Here is a 19,660-nt window from a genome sequence, read left to right on the forward strand (position 1 = left end):
AGTTTTCAATTACAGCTGCTATTCAATATTATTTTATATTAGTTTCAGGTTACATGGGTATTTCTTAGACATAAATCAAGATAAAGTCTTTAAGCAAATCTGAATTAGGTTAATGAAGAGGATGCTACAGAAGCTTTATGCAAAGATTAGGAGTCTCTGGAAAAGATGATACTTGACTATTATATAAAACTATCCTCAAAGACTCAATCTTCAGTTGACCAGATAAGGTTAGTTTTTGTCTGGAAATAGGCATTTAAAAAAATACTAAAATCATTTTAGCCAGCATCCTTGGGGCATCCCCACCTTTCTTCTTTCCTTTTGCTGTGGGGCATAGAGTTGCATTTATCAAGCTGGAAGCTCCTAAGAAATGACACAAATAACTAACCAAGGACAATTTAGCAGATTTCTTACACTAGACAACAGGCATGTTTATATAGGTTTGCAAAGTTTCCCTGGGAATCACTCTGGTCCTTTGAAAAAGAAAATGTATTGCCCTGGCCGGTTTGGCTCAGCGGTTGGAGCGTTGGCCTGCAGACCAGAGAGTCCCAGGTTCGGTTCCCACTAGGGGCAAGTACTGAAAAAAAAAAAAGAAATCCTGGGTGAAAAAGGAAACGTATTTTTGCCTGAAATGTGCTTCAGTTTGTTGGCAGGGTACAAATGCAGTATAATGTTGAAATTACCTTTAAAAAAAAATGCTTAAATAAGTAGTACTTTAAGTCAAGTAGAGCTGGCCCTTCCCTAACCAGTCACCTCTGCATGCTCTCTCCTTCATAAAAAGGGTAAGTGACTTTTTTTTACAGGAAGGCAAAAGAAAGTTTAAAGTATTGCCCTGGCCGGTTTGGCTCAGCGGTTAGAGTGTCGGCCTGCGGTCCTGAGAGACCCGGGTTCAGTTCCCGCTAAGGGCATGTACCTCGGTTGCAGTTTGTCCCCAGCCCTGGTCGGTCGTGCGGGTGGCAGCCACTCGATGTGTTCCTTTCACATCGATGTTTCTCTCTCTTTCTCTCTCTTCCTCTCTCTCCCTCCCACTCTTTCTGTACAAAAAATGGAAAAAGGTCCTTGGGTGAGGATAAAAAAAAAAAAAAAAGTAAGTTTAAAGTATTTGCCACAGATGGACTTGTACGTTCCACAACACCAAGCTGAAGAAGCCTTTTTTAAAAAAAATACATTTTTATTGATTTCAGAGAGGGAGTGGGAGAGACAGAAACATCAATGAAAGGGAAACATCAATCCGCTGCCTCCTACGTGCCTCCTACTGGGGACCGAGCCCACAACCAGGGCATGTGCCTTGACCAGGAACTGAATGGGTGACCTCCTGGTGCATGGGACGACGCTGTCAACTGAAGGCTTCTTAGACTCTGAAGAAGGAAGTCATTTCAGTTAAGGTCTTTTCAACCTTAGCGCTATTTTTTTTTTTAATCCTCATTTGTGGACATTTTGCATTTGTCTTCAGGTAGAGCGGGAAGGAGAGGAGGAGGAAGAGAGAAACATCGATGTGACACATCGACTGGCTGCCACCCACACAACCCCATGGGGCCAGGGACACACTGCAACCAAGGTACGCGCCCCTAGCGGGAACCGAACCTGGGACTCTCTGGTCCGCGGGCCAGCGCTCTAACCGCTGAGCAAAACTGGCCAGGGCAACCTTAGCACTATTGACATTGGGGCTGGGCAATTCCTCATGGTGGGGGCTGTTTAGCAGTATCCCTGACTTCTGTTAACTAGATGGCAGTAGCAAATACAAACCCCCTAACCCCAGGTGACAACCAAAAATGTTTCCAGACATTGCCACTGTCTCCTGGGGGTAGAACTGAAAACCACTACTTTAGATAAAATGCAGGCACCATCTGCTCTGAAGAGATGGATTCTTCCAGAAAGGGCTGTCTTTTTATAAATCTTCACTGGAAGCACCTGAAATGCAGTACCACAAGAGAGTCGTTTTACTCAGGTGAATTAATAAAGATGACAACCTTGCCCTGGCCGGTTTGGCTCAGCGGTTAGAGCGTCGGCCTGCGGTCCAGAGAGACCCAGGTTCGGTTCCCACTAAGGGCACGTACCTCAGTTGCAGTTTGTCCCCGGCCCTGGTTGGGTTGTGTGGGTGGCAGCCACTCGATGTGACCCTTTCACGTCGATGTTTCTCTCTCTGCCTCCCACTCTAGCTGAACAAAAAATAGAAAAATGTCCTCGGGTGAGGACCAAAAAAAAAAAAAAAAGATGACAACCTATTAGTCAACTTCAGCAGTGGAGTATTTTAAGTACAACAATGATTTACAACTTTATCATATTCCAGGAAGAATGGATCATGCATTCAGAGGCAGTCAAGCCAGCTGACTATCTTCATATGTGGGCACCCTGAGTAAATCTCACAACTGCCTCCCACTCAATGACCAGATGGCTACCCTGTGAGTCTGCCTCTGCCATCTTGCCCTCGATGCCAGCAGGAGGGGATCTCTGTCTTCTCTTGGGAACAAATGTACTGATCAAATTAATTAATGAGTGAAAGTGGATTCAGGAGATAAATAAGGATCTTCTCATGCCTGGATTTTCCCCCCTTTCATGGGGGGGAGGGGAACCATACTTAAACTAAAACCCACAATTAATGTTCTCCCATTAATAATGATATTTGTTAAACTACAAGTTTATAGCTACCATAAGAACAAACTAACCCCAAAGTATGGTTTGATATGAATTACTACATGAAAAAGTTTTACTTTTTAAAACTTTATTGATTTACCACCTGATTAAAGCATGAGATATTTTAACAGTATTATACATAATATTTTTACATAGAAAACTTTACATAGCATTTCATATTATATAATTCTGCTTATTCTTTCAAAAATGTATACATCCATTGGGCAAGGAATGCTTTTCATTAAATTACCAATAATAAATGCACTTAATCATCGTGTATAGATTAAACAAAAGTAGCTATTAACGTTAGGCATTTTAAGGAGGTAAAACATACATTTTGCACATAAAGAAATATTTGATGCAAATATGCAGATAAAAATTTTTAAAAGTTAGAACACTGAGAAAAATGATACCTTTGATGAGTGTCTTTTTTTTTGACAGCAAGGATTTCCAGATATATTCATTCTTTTAAATATGCAGCTTTGATTTCCTTGTTTCCCAAACTATAAAGCTGCTGATAGCAAAATTCCAGGATTTCATGTGAATTCAAGCTATGTTTACCTTCACACAAATATAGAAACAGAATTCAAAAATGCAGTATTGACAATCCAGCTTCAGTTTAAACCAATATGCATTTGTATCCTAACAACAAACATTTGAATGAGATAGATGGTCATAGTCCTATTTTTCAACAGGTTCCTTTAATAACCATTAAAGACCACTAAATGTGTAGCTATAATCACAAAAGAACAACAAAAAAGTCCAGGTGTTTTTTTTTGTATTTTGTACAAAAGTCACCTGTCATAGAAATATGTTGTTTTCAGGTATTATTATACAACTTCCATAACGTTTATTCTTTGGTTGTATGCAAGGAATATCAGGGAAAAAGTGTTTGATTCTAAAGATGCATATTTGAAATAAAATTTCCCATCTGTTTGTTGTTAAGATACCACAAAGCTGGTGATTCCATAAAGGACAATGAAGAAAAACAAAATTGCTTAAAGCAGCAGAATTGTAACAAATAAAAAACTTCTCTAGAGACCCAGCACATGTAATCAACACTTAAAGCATTCTGGGAAAGAAATAAGGCCTTGGAAACACTTCCCTCTTCTCCTTAACTTCGTTAATGGTGTCCTGGTCCAGTGCTGCTGAGTCACACACACACCCTTTTCACTAGTGTTTGAGTGGCAGCAGCCACGTTCACCATGAGACAGAACAGATCTACTCACAAAGTGGAATTTAGGCTGAATGGCTTATTACTGGAGGTAAGGGATTTCCTCTGTAGGTCACGGTCACCGACAAGAATAATTACCCTTAACGGTTTTACATCCAGTTTTGAAAGTCCATGCTGGTACAGTTCAAATGCCTCTTTTAGAAAATTGAATTGTTTAAAAGACAAAGTTAAAAAGAAATGGAAACCTGAATGTTTCAGCATGTAACAAAATGTACTATGCCATTTTTTACTCTGCAAAAGGAGGCAAAAATTAAAGAGAAGGCAGGAATATATTGGAAAAGTCTTGCAGTCACCTTCCAAGAAGGAAAGTCACATGACAATCTCAGAAAGAAAGGAAGATTCCCAATCAGAGATGCAGCTGTACAGAAAACGAATGAACATGCGTGTTCCCCATCTGTACCTTTCGTACAAATGTCGACGGAGATGACCGACTTGCTGAGGTTGTGAGTAAGTCTTGGAAAAAAGTTTCCAGGTTGCAGTTCCAAGATGGAATGGATTCAAGACATGTCAGTCAAATGTGCTAACGTTTTCCATTCACATTAAAATACTCTCCCACTATCCCTTCCTAAGTTATAAAGCTCCTCTTAAATGTATGTAAATAACATAAAAACATAAACCTGCTTTTTTTTCTTTGGTAAAGAAAATGAAAACACTTTTGGGGAAAGAAAAAGTAGACAGAGTACTGCTGGCCCAAATCAAACTTTTCTCAAGGTTGTTAGAAACAAAACGTTTAAGAAATGGGCTTCTTAATAAACAAAAGCACCAGAAATCCTTCTCTATAAAGAAAAAATATTTGATTTTATAGATAGGTTCCCAACTTACTAACTTCTAAGGCACCAGAGTTGACATCAATACAACCCAATTCACAGGACTAAAGGGCGTAGGCAGAAGTCTGAAGGTCTTAATAACTCTGTGGAACACTTTTCCTAACGCTGACGCTGCTCCAGGTGAGCAGCGGGTGAGAGGGCGGAGAGTGAAGTGTGTTCTCTTTCTCACGGACTCAGAATAAATTAAGTTTCCAAATGTACTGCTCGCAGGCTTTGGGCGGTACCTGTATGCTGCCCACTTTTACATAAGGTACATCAGAATTCAGTTCTATTGCAGCTAAGAATATTGCACCATCACGAACAGAAAAAGGGCCTCAGAATCTAACTGTCCAAAGGATTCAGCTCCTGGGCTCAAATTCACAGAGGCACTGGGCACGCCCTCCTGCCAAGGCCACAGCAGCTGTGCCGCCCCCAGCAGCAGGTCCACTCTGGCTCGAGCCTGAGGAGGCTCAAGAGCAACCCTGTCTCCTCGACACGCACAGCCACTGGCCTCTTCTGGAGGGCCCTTTCGTGGGGACTGCAGAGCAGGGGTACTCACAATCGGTGCACTCACTATTCTGAGGTAAAAATAAAAGTTTTACTCAAATATAAATTAACTCTGTTAAATTACTACTTCATTTTCATATATTAGATTTCAGAGTGTATGAGACAGACAATGTATTCTGGGAATTTTAATTTAATACCCTTCCACCACAAATACTTACTGCAAGGAAGCTAGTCGTCTTCATTACATGCTCACCTTCCCCACAGACTTTCCTCCCACCTTACTCCAACGGAGAGTCAGGAGGCACTCTGTTTTCTTTAACCTTGCAAGCTCCTACTTCTAACTTAATTACTAAACTCTGCTTTCAATCAAATCTTCAATAATCTATTTTTGTAAAATACATAAAAAAATCACTCAGACATTAACAGGAAAAAAAACCTCCTTTGTCCCCTCCCTTTCCCCAAACTAATGTAACTGCAGCCGACTCACAATGACGAGACACCCGAACTTCTCTAACACACTCAAACGACAACAGAAACCCAGCAGAGTTCAGGTGGCACTCAGCCGTTACAAGAAATTTTATTAACAGACTCTAATAACCACGAACCGATACAGCTATGTTCAGTATTTTCAAGGAGAGAGGCTTCCTCTGACGAAACTTCTCCAGCCAATCACAGGACGTTCCTAGAAAATGACAGCATGTGTCTGACAGACAGTTCAATCAATGAAATGGAATGACAGGGATGGAAGACTCCCCACCTGCTATGTGAACTGGGTATGTGACAGTTCAATGAAAACACCACACGCCTGATTCAGGGACGCTGAAGGGACCCGGGTAGAGGCCATCTTTATCCAGACCACTCTGAGCTCCAAGACGCCGACTCCTCGTTTCTGTGATCTGCCCTTCAGATGTGCCAGGCAGAGGTGGCATGGTGAATGTGCTGCATGCAGCAGCAGTGGCCCACAGGGGCCAAGGCTACCACATTGGTGACAGGGACCCTGGCACCTGGGACAGCTCTTCTGGAATCCATATCTTATACACAACACCTATCCGTAGAAAGAACTTCCGCAGAACTGCTCGGAGCTCAGGAATCAGGTCAAACTGCATAATTTCACACAAGTAGGGGTAGTACTTTGAAGCATGTGCTTTAAACTTGAGTGGGAGAGAAGGAGAGAAAATTAGACACAGAACTACTTTTTGCCACTAGTTTTTCAAAAGTATTCATTGCACCCTGGAACTTCTTGCTATTAGAAAGTTGGTGCAAAAAATTTGCCAATTAAAATTTCTTTTCATTATATTTAATTCCAAACACAAATTATCTAGGGATTACCTTGCTACCAAAGTCAACTTTAATTTTAGTAAAGCAAGTTCCCAGTTCTAAACCAATGCTACCCAATACCAACCCTCTCTTCCAACACAGCCACACTGAAAACCACCATAGCTGTTTAACAGCAACATGCATGGTTTCAACTTCAGCCTTTCTCAGCCGGGGTTCTTTGAGAGCAAAAGCCTCAATAACCTAAGGCATCCATTGTCTGTAATGAACTAACTTATCTCCATTGCATCTAGAATGGTGCTAGCTATGTAATCGTCCTTGGAAGACTTGAGAAAATAGTTACCTTGAACTCTGAGTAAAAGCCAACCCAAACCTATGTCCTAGCAGAAACAACATACCTTTTCATCGTTTATTTTGAGGGTTTTTGTTAGAAGTAACAGCAGGAGACTTGTCCAGGCCTCCCGATGGCTTTCAGAATTCACGGTGATGAAATAGGCAAGAGCTTCACTGCACACGCTGGAAGAATCAGAGATGGGGACACATGGAACAAAAGAGCAACAGCTCACATTCTATGGGAGTGGCGAATGCTTTATTCTTGCAACGAGTATTTATTGAGCACCTGCTCTGGCTGTGCCATCTTGAGCCAATCACTGAGACTCAGTTTCCTCAGCTGTAAAATGGGGATTTATAACTGTACCAAACTCAAGAGGCTGTTGTGAAGATTAAATTAAGTAAATTAAATGTTAGCTGAGCTCAAACCTGGCACATAGCTGGGGCTCAATCAGTGAGAATTATCCAAAGTTACAGTTAACTATAATCTACCTTTCTCTCCTCATATCTTACACAATTGCTAATATTGTACATATGTTATGCTAAAAACTTATCATTTATGTATCTCCTTTAGAGAAACTTTACACGACTTGTAGGTAATTCTCTTTTAGGTTCATTTAAGTTGAAATGAGTATTGGTAACCCCTTTCTTTTTTCAGTTTATGACTTGCTCGTCATATATTCTCATTGTAAGACAATGGAAAAGTGCAGAGATACCCATAATTCTATCATCCCAAAGGACACATGGAAATATTTTGGCATATCTCCTTCCAGCTTTTGTGTCTATGATTTAAAAAACTAACAACAAAAAAGAAAACTGCTGAAAATCCTAAATACACATAGGAATTTTTGTAGTGAAACTTACTGATTTCTCCATTAAGGAATCCAAATTTTAAAAACAAATTTAAGCCCTGGCCAGTTTGGTTCAGTGGTTAGAAAGTCAGCCCGCAGCCCTGGACGGTTTGGCTCAGCGGTTAGAGCGTTGGCCTGCAGACCAGAGAGTCCCAGGTTCGGTTCCCACTAAGGGCATATACCTCAGTGGCAGTCTGTCCCCGGCTCCAGTTGGGGTCCTGTGGGTGGCAGCCACTAGGTGTGTCTCTCTCACGTCGATGTTTCTCTCTCTCTCTTCCTCCCTCTCTATCTAAAGATAAATGCAAAAAAAGGTCCTCGGGTAAGGATTAAAAAAAAAAAAAGTCGGCTCACAGACCCGGGTGTCCTGGGTTCGGTTCCTGCTAAGGGCATATACCTCGGTTGCAGTTCGTCCCCGGCCCTGGATGGGGTCGTGTGGGTGGCAGCCAATGTGTCTCTTACATCGATGTTTCTCTCTCTTTCTTCCTCCCTCTCTCCCTCCCGCTCTATCTAAAGATGAATGCAAAAAACCCCCACAAAAACAAATTTTAATGGCTGCATATTAGTATTCTATCTTATATTATAATTTAATTTCATAGTTGAACTGTTTTAAATATTTTCTCTTTATAAGTAAGCCAGCAATCAGTATTACATGTGGGAATCCTGGTTCCCATTTTTTAGATATTTCCTTGGATAGATTCTGTAACTGACTCAAAGACAGTGAACAGTTTAGGCCCCTGATATATAACACCACCTGATTTCCAGAAAGATCCTGGCAATACACTCCCCACATATAACACCACCTGATTTCCAGAAAGATCCTGTCAATACACTCCCCACCAGCAGTGCTGGAGAGTGAGCCTTATCAATTTATAGTATTGTTGTGATGTATTTTGTGTATTACATATAAGAAATTTAATCAGAAACCAATTTTCTTACTTTAAAAGTCGCTGCTGTATTTCTTCCCAGGAATCCCTGCGGTTCTCATCAACATACATTCGAAACAGGATCCTCAGACAACAGGCCAGGCTGCTGGTTTCTTGTTTGAGCAGATTGGGTTTAGACTTTCCCTTAAAACCTAGAGAGATCAGATAGTTACTGAAATTGTGTACACTTCTAGGTTAATGCTGAAAAATCTCTGGGAACCTAATCTAGTTACTTTAAAAATAACCCAAACAACCCTGGCCAGTTTGGCTCAGCGGTTAGAGCGTTGGCCTGCGGTCCAGAGAGACCCGGGTTCGGTTCCCGCTAAGGGCACGTACCTCGGTTGCAGTTTGTCCCCGGCCCTGGTTGGGTTGTGCAGGTGGCAACCACTCGACGTGTCCCTTTCACATTGATGTTTCTCTCTCTCCCTCCCATTCTATCTGAACAAAATATGGAAGAGTGTCCTTGGGTGAGGATGAAAAAAAAAAGTACCCAAACAGCCCTGGTCGGTTTGGCTCAGCAGTTGGATATTGGCCTGTGGACCAGAGTCCTGGGTTCGGTTCCCGCTAGGGGCATGTACCAAAAAACTAAAAAAATAAAAAAAATAAAAAGTACCCAAACAGCTCATATTCTTTTAAAAAAACTTTTAAAATTGATTTTAGAAAGGAAGGGAAAGGGAGAAAGAGATAGAAACATTGTTGATAGAGAACATTGATTGGCTGTCTCCTGCATGCCCCCCACTGGGGATCGGGCCCTGACACGTGTGCCCTGACCAGGAATCAAACCAGCGACCTCTTGGGGCATGGGTCAATATCAGCTCAACCACTGAGCCACACCAGCCAGGCAAATTTCTTAATCTAAGCCTCAATTTTTTTCACCTGTAAAGCAAATACCAGCAGTTTCTGTATCACTGCATTTTCTCCCCATCTCCTGAAAGCTGGCAGCCCCGCAGGATGAGACCTTCCCAAGGTTCCAGCCTCTTCTCCTGACGCCTTGCAGGCTCTGAGTGCCTGAGGAGTCTGCTGATCAAACTCATCGGAGCAAATCTTCCCTCTACCTTCTCTCCATACCTGGGAACCTTGCTGTCCCAGGCTCTCCTATCTCTAGTTTTCCTTCCGCCCTCATTTTCTCTCCACCCTTCCCAAACTCCATTTTCCACCCTTCAGATTCCACTCCCTCTCGCCTTTGAATTCCCAAAGCTGTTCCTGTCTCAGTCCCCAACTTTTTAAATTTTGACTTGTTACATCAATTCAATTCTCTTTCAATTTGTTTTTCCATCAAAAGCTTAGAATCTCTCACGTGCCAGGCAATACTCCTGGTCCTGGCATAAAATCTATCCAATGTTTCCCTTCTCCCTCAAGCATGAAAATACCTGTAAGTTATTTCAGGATGTTTACAATATCAGGAATCTCCCAAAGGCTTTATGGTTTTAGGATACAGACCACTGAGGCCACCTGTCCTATCTGCTGTATGTCCTTACCTGCTCGCCACAGGACAGTCCGCTGTTCGTAATTGGAGTTGAAGGCTTTTGAGAATGAATGGGACTCCTGCAAGCAGTCCAACAGCTTGAAGAGGTGCTGGGAAGACATGCACTTATACATGCCCCGATCCTCTGTCTCTATGTGGATGTCCGCATCCAGCGTGTCTTGCTAGAGAGGAGAAGATAGGAGCAAAGTAAAGAAGATGGAATGGTTTGGACATTGTAATACCAGATAAAGGCAGACGTAACTCTCCAAAAGTCATCCTCTGTGTAATATGGACTTCGTTTCTCAACACTCTGAACTATTTTCCATTTAGACTGCTCCTTGGCTGGAGAGAGTGTACTGAGCTCTTGCATGATGGCAGGCTTTGCCGGTCAAAGTTTCAGTTTTGTCAGTACTGACTTCATGGCATGAACAGAAGTGCAAATTTCTCTAATTAGTTCACTATAGGATTGCATTGTCCTCTTTTAATTTATAAAGAATTGGAAAATGACAAAATCAAACTATAATATATGTGACAGAAAGTCTCAAAACATACTTGCTGAAAAATAGAATTACTAAGCGAAGCCCAACTGAAATCTTTAAGCTTCATCCGGTGATCAATGAACTTCATTTCAACAACTATGTTTTCAAATGTGAAGAAAAAAACTTATAAAAACATGTATGAAATGCTAGAAATATTTATTGAAGACGATGCCTAAAATGTGAGGTGTAATCAGGGGCTTTACATTTCTGAGCCTCTGAAAATGGACCCCATCCTCCTTATAAGTCAGAGGTTATAAAAGGACCAAAGGGGCAGAATTTGCAATACTCTCCAAATTGATCTACAGAGTCAACACAATCCTTATTAAAATTCCAGTTGAATTCCATGCAGAAATTGACAAGCTGAGCCTAAAACTCATATGGAAGTGACACAGAGTAGCCAAAATATCTTGAAAAAAGAAGAGCACTGGAGCCCTGGCCAGTTTGGCTCAGCAGTTAGAGCTTCGGCCTGTAGACCAATGCGTCACAGGTTCGATTCCTGTCAAGGGCACGTACCTCAGTTGCGGTTCATCACCAGCCCTGGTTGGGGTACTGCGGGAGGCAACTATAGATGTGTCCCTCTCATGTCGATGTTTCTCCCTCCCTCCCACTTTATCTGAACAAAAATGGAAAAATATCCTCAGGTAAGAATTAAAAAAAAAAAAAAAAAAAAGGAGCACTGGAGATCTTGCTTCCTGGCAATGTCATCAGTTTGGCTCAAATAAACTCATAAAAAAAAAAAAAAAAGAGGCAGCACAAAGTTGAAACACTCATATTTCCCAATTTCAAAACTTAATAAAAAGCTGCAGGAATCAGTGTGGAAATTGGCATAAAGACAGACATAAAGATCCATGGAACAGAACTGAGAGTCCAGAAATAAATCCTTATATTTATGATCAAGTAATTTCCAAAGTGGGTGCCAGAATAATTCACTGGGGAAAAACAGTCTTTGTAACAAATGGTGCTGGGACAACTGGATATCCAAGTGCAAAAGGATAAAGGTAAACTCCCCATCTCCCATCATATAGAAAAATAAACTCAAAACTGGATCAGAGACCTAAATGTAGGAACTAAAATGATAAAACTTTTAAGAGAAAACATAGGTCTAAATCTTGACCTTGAATTAGGCTTTATAGATAGAACACTAAAAGAGTAAGTGCCTAAAGAAAATAGTAACTTGGACTTTTTTATTAAAATTAAAAACTTTTGTGCTTCAAAGGACACCATCAAGAAATTACAAAGGCAATGCACAGAATGGGAGAAAATAGTTGCAAACGTATGTCTGATAAGGGCCTAGTATCCAGAATATATAAAAACTCATAATTCAATAATAAAAAGATAAAGTCCTGGCCAATCTGGCTCAGAGGTTAGAGCATCAGCCCACAGACTGAAGGGTAAAGGGTTCAATTCCCAGTCAAGGGCATGTACCCGGGTTGCAGATTTGATCCCCAGCCCCAGATGGAGTTGTGCGGGAGGCAACCAATCACCGTGTCTTTCTCAAATCAATGTCTAGCTCTCTCTCTCACACACACCTTCCACTCTATCTAAAAAAAAAAACAATCAATGGAAAAATATCTCCTGGTGAGGATTAACAACAACAAGATAACCCAATTTAGAAGTGGGCAAAGATTTTGAATAGACCTTTCTCCAAAAATATAGAAAAGGCCAAGAAGTTTTACAAAAGTTGCTCAGTATCATCAGGGAAATGAAAATCAAAACCATAATGATACCACTTCACACCCATGGGGATGACCATAATAATAATTATTTTAAAAAGATAGTAACCAGTAGTAAGGATGTGAAGAAACTGAAGCCTCATACACTACTGAATAGCGCAGCTGCTTTGGAAATAGTCTGTCAATTCCTCAAAAAGGTAAACTCCAGAGTTACCATACGATCCAGCAGTTCCACTCCTAGATATGTACTCAGGAGAATTAAAAACATATGTCCACATGAAAACTTATATACAAATGTTCACAGCAGAATTATTCATAATAGCCAGACAATGAAAACAACCCAAACATCTATCAATTGATGGACAAACAAAATGTGGTATAGTCACACAATGGAACATTATTCAGTCATATTTAAAAATAATGAAGTACTAATACAGGCTACAACCTAGATGAAACTAAAAAATACTACGCTAAGTTAAAGAAGCTAGACACCAAAGCTCACATATTATACGATTCCATTAATATGAAATATCCAGACTAGGCAAATCCATAGAGACAGAAAGTCGGTTTGATTAGTGGTTACCAAGGGCTGGGGCTGGGAGCGAATGGGAAGTAACTGCTAATGGTCAGGGCATTCCCTTTTGCAGTGACAAAAATATTCTGGAATTAGACCACGGTGATGTGATGTTTGCACAATTTTTTGAATATACTAAAACCATTGGGGGGTGGGTGGGCTGGCCAGTGTGGCCCATTGGTTGAGCATGCACCAAGAGGTCGCAGGTTTGATTCCCAGTCAGGGCACATGTCCAGGTTGTGGGCCTGATCCCCCAGTTGGGGGCACACAGGAGACGGCCAATCAATGTTCTCTCTCATCGATGTTTCAATCAATCTCTCCCTCTCCCTTCCTCTCTCTCTAAAAATCAATAAAGAAAAAATTTTTTTTAAAAAGCCTGTGAGCCCTGGCCAGTTTGGCTCAGCGGTTAGAGCGTCGGCCTGCGGTCCAGAGAGACCTGGGTTCGGTTCCTGCTAAGGGCACGTACTTCGGTTGCAGTTTGTCCCCGGCCCTGGTTGGTCGTGTGGGTGGCAGCCACTCGATGTGTCCCTTCACGTCAATGTTTCTCTCTCTCTCTCCCTCCCACTCTATCTGTACAAAAAATGGAAAAATATCCTCGGGTAAGGATAAAAAAAAAATATATATATATATATATATAAAAAAGCCTGTGAGCTGGATCCATCCCACAGATGTTTTGTTCATCATTAATTATAGCACTTAATTAGGTGATTTCCTATATGAAAACACCTTGATTCTTTCCTCTTGAAAAACTGTAAGACCACCCTGGCCGGTTTGGCTCAGCTGTTGGAGCGTTGGCCTGTGGTCCAGAGAGACCGGGGTTCGGTTCCCGCTAAAGGCGTGTACCTCGGTTGCAGTTTGTCCCGGCCCTGGTTGGGTCATGTGGGTGGCAACTCCTCGATGTGTCCCTTTCGCGTCGATGTTTCTCTCTCTCTCTCTCTCCCCCTCCCACTCTATCTGAACAAAAAATGGAAAAATGTCCTTGGGAGAGGATAAAAAAAAAAAAGAGAGAAAACCTGTCAGACCATCATGACTTGACTCCCCTACAGCAACACACCACTGGAGCTGGGAGGTGGTTTCGGCTCTGACCGGCCGGACCTCTCAGTCACAGTCCCGCCCACGTGCACTCACAGGGTCTGCCAGCCCCTGAAGCACTTGAGTTTGAAACCCATGGTGTAAGGTTACTGTCCATATTTTGGACACTTAATTCTCTATTTCCAAGAATACTGTGTACACAAAAGACTGTGTATATATAAAGCAAAACGTGAACTTTCACAAGGAATAACTGGTATTGTTATCCACATATAGTTCCCTCTCAGTTATCTGTGGTTAAGCTATATATCAATTATAAGAAGTAGTCCCCATGATTAATAACATTCAAGGTGCAGGGGTGGCATCTGAGCAGTGGTATGCTGGTAAATTGAATCTCCGGGGAATGAAAAAAAAGAAGTCCTGATTTTTAGTATTTGCTGATTTCTCTGGTGTAAACAGTATTATCATGGCCAACTGGAAGCTACCAATATGACGCTGAACACGGGTTTGGGAAAAGACAAGCATTATGGGCACCTGCGAGCCAGTATGAGCTGGCTGGATCCAGCACACCACTTCATCTGCACAATCTCCCCATGGACAAGGAAGGCCTTCTTGAGGCCTGCTCTTATTACCTGGGCAGCAACCATATGCTCTGCATCTTCCTTTTTGCTTGTTGCTGGGTAGAACACGATGTTGTCAATGGCCTGTATCAATTCCAACTGGACCACACACTTGATGAGGAGGCTGGCAAACAGTTTCTGATCTATATTAGATGATAAAGATTAACCCTAATAATGATTCAGCCAGTACTGGAAAAATATTCACTGGGTTCCTACTATGTGCCAGGCATGTTCTTAACAATGTGGCCTAACAATGAATAAGCTGGACAAAAATCCCTGCTCCCATGGCAGAGACAGACAATAAACAAGATATTTAAGTGTATGACGGAGTATGTCAAGTGAGGAAGACGTAAGGTAGAGGTGGGGATAGGTAGGGATGGCATCAGGGTGGGGTTGCAAGTTTAAACAACTGGTCAGGAAAGGTCTCTCTGAAAATGTGATAATTGATCAAAGACCTGAAGAAGAAGAGGAGTCAACTATGAAAGTCCAGTATCCTCCAGTCACTCAATGGGTCATTCCTAAAGAGCAGCTCAGGACTGTGCCCTGGACACAGGAGGCCACAGGTTCTTGTGGCGGCCAGACTGTCCCAAGAGGTCTGCATCTCAGTCCTGAAGGGCTCATGTAAGTTCTTAGTTCTAGACCTCTTTCTGTCTGCTTTAGAGGCAGGACTACTTTCTGCATTTTCTACTTTTGGATCCCTGAAGAGTTCTCTTCTACCCCTTTTAATGGTTAGCTATCTTTGACTACTTAACAATTCTTTATGTAGAATTTTCCCTGTTCAAATTACTGCTGTGGCTTCTGCCTACTGACTAGACTCTGACTAGTGCTCCATCTATCTTTTCTTCTCAGTCCCTGGGCTCTGGGGCAGCCCATGTCAAGCACTACATAGGTGCTGGTTGATTCGACTATAGTAAAAGTAGAGATTTCTTATTCAATTTATTGTTACAGAGTCAGAATGTGGAAAACATTAAATGAAGCATTTAGTGATGGCCAACAAAGAGGACGGGTCATCTTCAAGTTTTTGAAAGTGGCTATGAAATTATGTAAGATTTCCATGCAGAATTCACTTTAATTAAAAAAGAATACAGTGGAGTTGCAATGTTGTAACTTACACCAATTCAATTATGCCTTCATCAACCAAAAATAAAAACAAGGAAAGAGAACAATGTAAGTGGTGTAAGAGACTCTGCCTGCTGCTCTACTCGCTGAGCTGAAGCCCAGAAGGGAGGCTGAGATGGGAGACTGGGAGAAACAAACACTGTTCCTTGGAGGGATGGCAGGGTGTCAAGTCTCAGGCATCTCTCAGAGTATACGTGTGTGCAACACTGAGAGGCTCTACTCTTGCTCTCTACACGCGAGCCAGGCCTTTACCTGGAGCTGATGAGGCAACAGTGCTCCTGCTCTCATGGACACTGGGGAGACTGGCTGTCAGTTACTGGTTACACTGCATCAGTCTCCAGCATGGTACCTTCTTAATGCATCTCAAGGGGGATTTGTTTGTATGCCTTCAAAAGATAACGAGCACACACATGCCTGTCTGATGTGCTGCTTCAGAAGTTAATGGCAGCCCTGGCCGGTTTGGCTCAGCGGTTAGAGCGTCAGCCTGCGGTCCTGAGAGACCCGGGTTCGGTTCCCGCTAGGGGCACGTACCTCAGTTGCAGTTTGTCCCCGGCCCTGGTCGGTTGTGCGGGTGGCAGCCACTCGATGTGTTCCTTTCACGTCGATGTTTCTCTCTCTCTCTCTCTCTGTTCCTCTCTCTCCCTCCCACTCTACCTGAACACAAAAAATGGAAAAATGGCCCTGGCCGGTTTGGCTCAGTGGTTAGAGTGTTGGCCTAAGGTCCGGAGAGACCCGGGTTCGGTTCCCGCTAAGGGCACGTACTTCGGTTGCAGTTTGTCCCCGGCCCTGGTTGGTCGTGCGGGTGGCAGCCACTCGATGTGTCCCTTCACGTTGATGTTTCTCTCTCTCTCTCCCCCTCCCACTCTATCTGTACAAAATATGGAAAAATATCCTCGGGTAAGGATTAAAAAAAAAAGGAAAAATGTCCTCAAATGAGGATAAAAAAAAAAAAAAAGAAGTTAATGGCAACGTTAACACCGCAGCCTGGCATGTCGAGAAAAGGGTGGGTCTGTTATAAAGAAAAACAATGGGACACACAACTTTAAAAAGAACAGACTCACAGCAGAACAGTTCTGATTTCTCAGTGAGCCAAAGTGTGCCTGAATCAGAACTCTACTACATATTGCAGGTCATGCCATCAGTCTGAGTGCCAGGCCACTCAAATGTAAAACAATACCACCTTAGAGGGTTAGGGTAAAGATTACATGAAGTCACACACAAGAAACACACTGTACAGTGCCTGGCTCATAGCAACTGGTAAACCTTTTTTCTTTTTTTTTTAATGACAGGTGTAAAAACACCATAAGCAACATTAAGACACAAATTGGTAAAAGTAATTTGAAACTAATATCTAGAAAAGGATCTCTAACATATAAAGAGCTCCCACAAACCGATAAAAAAAGAGCAACAATCAATACAAAAGGAGCAAAGATATGAACAGATAGTTCATAGAAAAGAAAATAGAAGTGGTTCTTAAACACATTAAAAATAGCTCAGTATTATTCATAATTAGAAACTTGCAAATTAAAATGATTTCAAATATACCAACTGTCACTTAGATTTTCCCGAAGATCATGTAAACAGGTAGAACCTTAATGGGCAGCAACCTGGAATTATCTGTCAAAATGGCAAATGCACTTATCTGTTAACCCAACAATCCAATTACTAAGAATTTATTGTACAGATAAACTCACAAATGACACACGAATTAGGTGATTCGTGCAGTACTGATTAGAAAAAAAAGTGGGAATAATATAAATGTCCATTGGTAGGGACCCAGTTCAGCAAATGAACAGTATCTCTACAGCCTGGAATAATATACAATAATATAAAACAGCAATTTTTAATCTTTTCATCTCATGGCACACATAAGCTAATTACTACAATTCTGCTGCACACCAAAAATATATTTTTTACCAATCTGACAAAAAAATAGGTTTAATTTTGATTCACTCATACCAGATGACTACTGTTGTATTGGTTGCTGTCATTTTTTAAATTTGACAGTCTAAGGGAAAAGAGGTCAGTGCCCTTGACTAAACAGTCAGGTATTGCATGTTTTAAAGTTCGTGCAGCACACCAGTTGAAAATTGCTGGTATAAAAGAATGTGAAAGCTCTTTAGGTACTGATTTTAAATAAGTCCTAAAATATACTAAGTAAAAAAAAAACAACACACACAGTATTCTGTAATTTGCACAAAAAGGAGAACTCATATATGTATATATATTTTTTGTGTGTGTGTGTATAACATTCATATGCATTTCTTGCATATGAACAAATGTCTCTGGAAAGGTACACAAGAAACTGGTGACACTGGTTGCCAGACAGGGAAGGGGGCTGGCAGACTGAGGCACAGTGTAGAAAAAAGGCTTCTGAATATCTAAATTATGCAAACATGTTACCTATTTAAAATAAATGAAAATTTTAATAGTGGCCTTACTTGCATATGGTCGACCTTTCCAGCTCTCGTCAGTGGGGTTGGAGAGTTGGCTCTGGCCTCTCTCAGAGGCATTTTTATCTATGCTGCTTAAAGACTGGCGGTCCAGGTCCACATCCTAGCAGTAAACCAGAGAGAAACACAGTGTTCACTTCTCTTCAACCACAGCTCAGTGCCTGGGGAGAGCGGTGCCTGTCTAACACTGGAGCCCAACTTGGGCTGTGTCCTGTTCAGCTTGAAGTACGATTATACTGCATATGCTTAATGGTGCCCTTTTCAGAGGCTGCACAGCAGAGATTACGAATTTCAATTATTTCTTCACTTCATTAAAACTTCGTATTTTCTTATTCCAATTTAGACGGCATTTCTCAACATAATATTTAACAATAAGTGTGACCACTTTTTAATAAGATCAAGTTAAAAAATAAACTAGTGCGCCCTGGCTGGAGTGGCTCAGTGGCAAGAGTGTTGGCCCATGCACGGAAGGGTCTCAGGTTCAATTCCCAGTCCAGGCACATATCTGTGTTGCAGGTTTGATCCCCGGCTCCAGTTGGGGTCATGCAGGAGGCAGCCAATACATGAGTGTCTCTCACATTGATGTTTCACTCTCTCACCCTCCTTCCCTCCCATCTTTAAAAAAAAAAAAAAAAAAAATCAAAGGAAAAATATCCTCAGGAGAAGATTAAGAACAACAAAACAAAACAAAAAACCCTTGTAAACCAAAGTATTTTAAGGTAAAACTTGAATTAGAACTTTATGTGGCTGCACACAAAAAACGACGACTATTTTATGGTGGAGAGGAAAGCACTCTTTATTTAGGAGGATAATAAATATGGATACTTACACCAAAGTATTATTTATAACAGTGAAGTACCAGAACTGACCTGTCCAACAAGGAAGAATTCACTAAATAAATTATAATAATGTGAAGCTTTTCTCAGAGAATATTTAAGAATATGAAGCAATGCTCAATGTTAAGTAATACATTATGTGCCAAGTGAGCCCAAATTTCAAACATATGGGTTATATGTGTGCAGTCAGTCACTTAAAGAAAAAACTAGAAATGTTTTGTGGTTTTTATTTAGTTGACTTATTTTAATATTTTTCTGTACTTCCTAAAAACTGTGTTAGTGAACATACATCGTTTTTAGATCTTATAACCTTTTTTACTCACTTCCCATCAGGAAAGCACAACTCTCTGGGATGCTAAATTTTTTTTTTTTTTAAATAATGATTTTATTTTTATTTACTGATTTTTAGAGAGAGAGAGGAAGGGGAGAGAGAGATAGAAACATAGATGAGAGAGAATATCGACTGGCCACCTCTTGCATGTCCCTCACTGGGGACTGGGCCCACAACCTGGGCATGTGCCCTGACTGGGAATCGAACCAGCAACCTCTTGGGGTTTGAGTTGACGCTCAACCACTGAGCCACACTGGCCATGCTGGGCTGCTAAAATTTTTTTTTTATCCTCACCCGAGGACATTTTTCCATTTTTTGTTCAGATAGAGTGGGAGGAAGAGAGAGGAAGAGAGAGAGAGAGAGAGAGAGAGAGAGAGATATCGATGTGAAAGGGACACATCGAGTGGCTGCCACCTGCACGACCCAACCAGGGCCAGGGACAAACTGCAACTGAGGGACATGGC

At 41.5% G+C, this 19,660-nt stretch overlaps 1 protein-coding gene across 1 annotated transcript in view; it reads right to left on the minus strand.

The window, feature by feature from the left end:
- Positions 1–3,411: 3,411 nt before the first annotated feature.
- ARFGEF2 (ADP ribosylation factor guanine nucleotide exchange factor 2) overlaps positions 3,412–19,660 on the minus strand; it is a 100,702-nt gene continuing 84,453 nt past the window's right edge. Inside the window, exons 34-39 of the mRNA XM_036244308.1 lie at positions 18,018–18,132; positions 14,470–14,600; positions 10,036–10,204; positions 8,571–8,709; positions 6,852–6,969; positions 3,412–6,329 (exon numbers count right to left, since the gene is read on the minus strand). Coding sequence (XP_036100201.1) covers positions 6,153–6,329; positions 6,852–6,969; positions 8,571–8,709; positions 10,036–10,204; positions 14,470–14,600; positions 18,018–18,132 — 849 coding nt within the window. The 3' untranslated portion in view covers positions 3,412–6,152. The remainder of the gene's footprint in view (positions 6,330–6,851; positions 6,970–8,570; positions 8,710–10,035; positions 10,205–14,469; positions 14,601–18,017; positions 18,133–19,660) is intronic.

The sequence above is a fragment of the Molossus molossus genome, unplaced genomic scaffold, assembly GCF_014108415.1.
Source record: "Molossus molossus isolate mMolMol1 unplaced genomic scaffold, mMolMol1.p scaffold_m16_p_6, whole genome shotgun sequence".
Taxonomy (NCBI): Eukaryota; Metazoa; Chordata; class Mammalia; order Chiroptera; family Molossidae; genus Molossus; species Molossus molossus.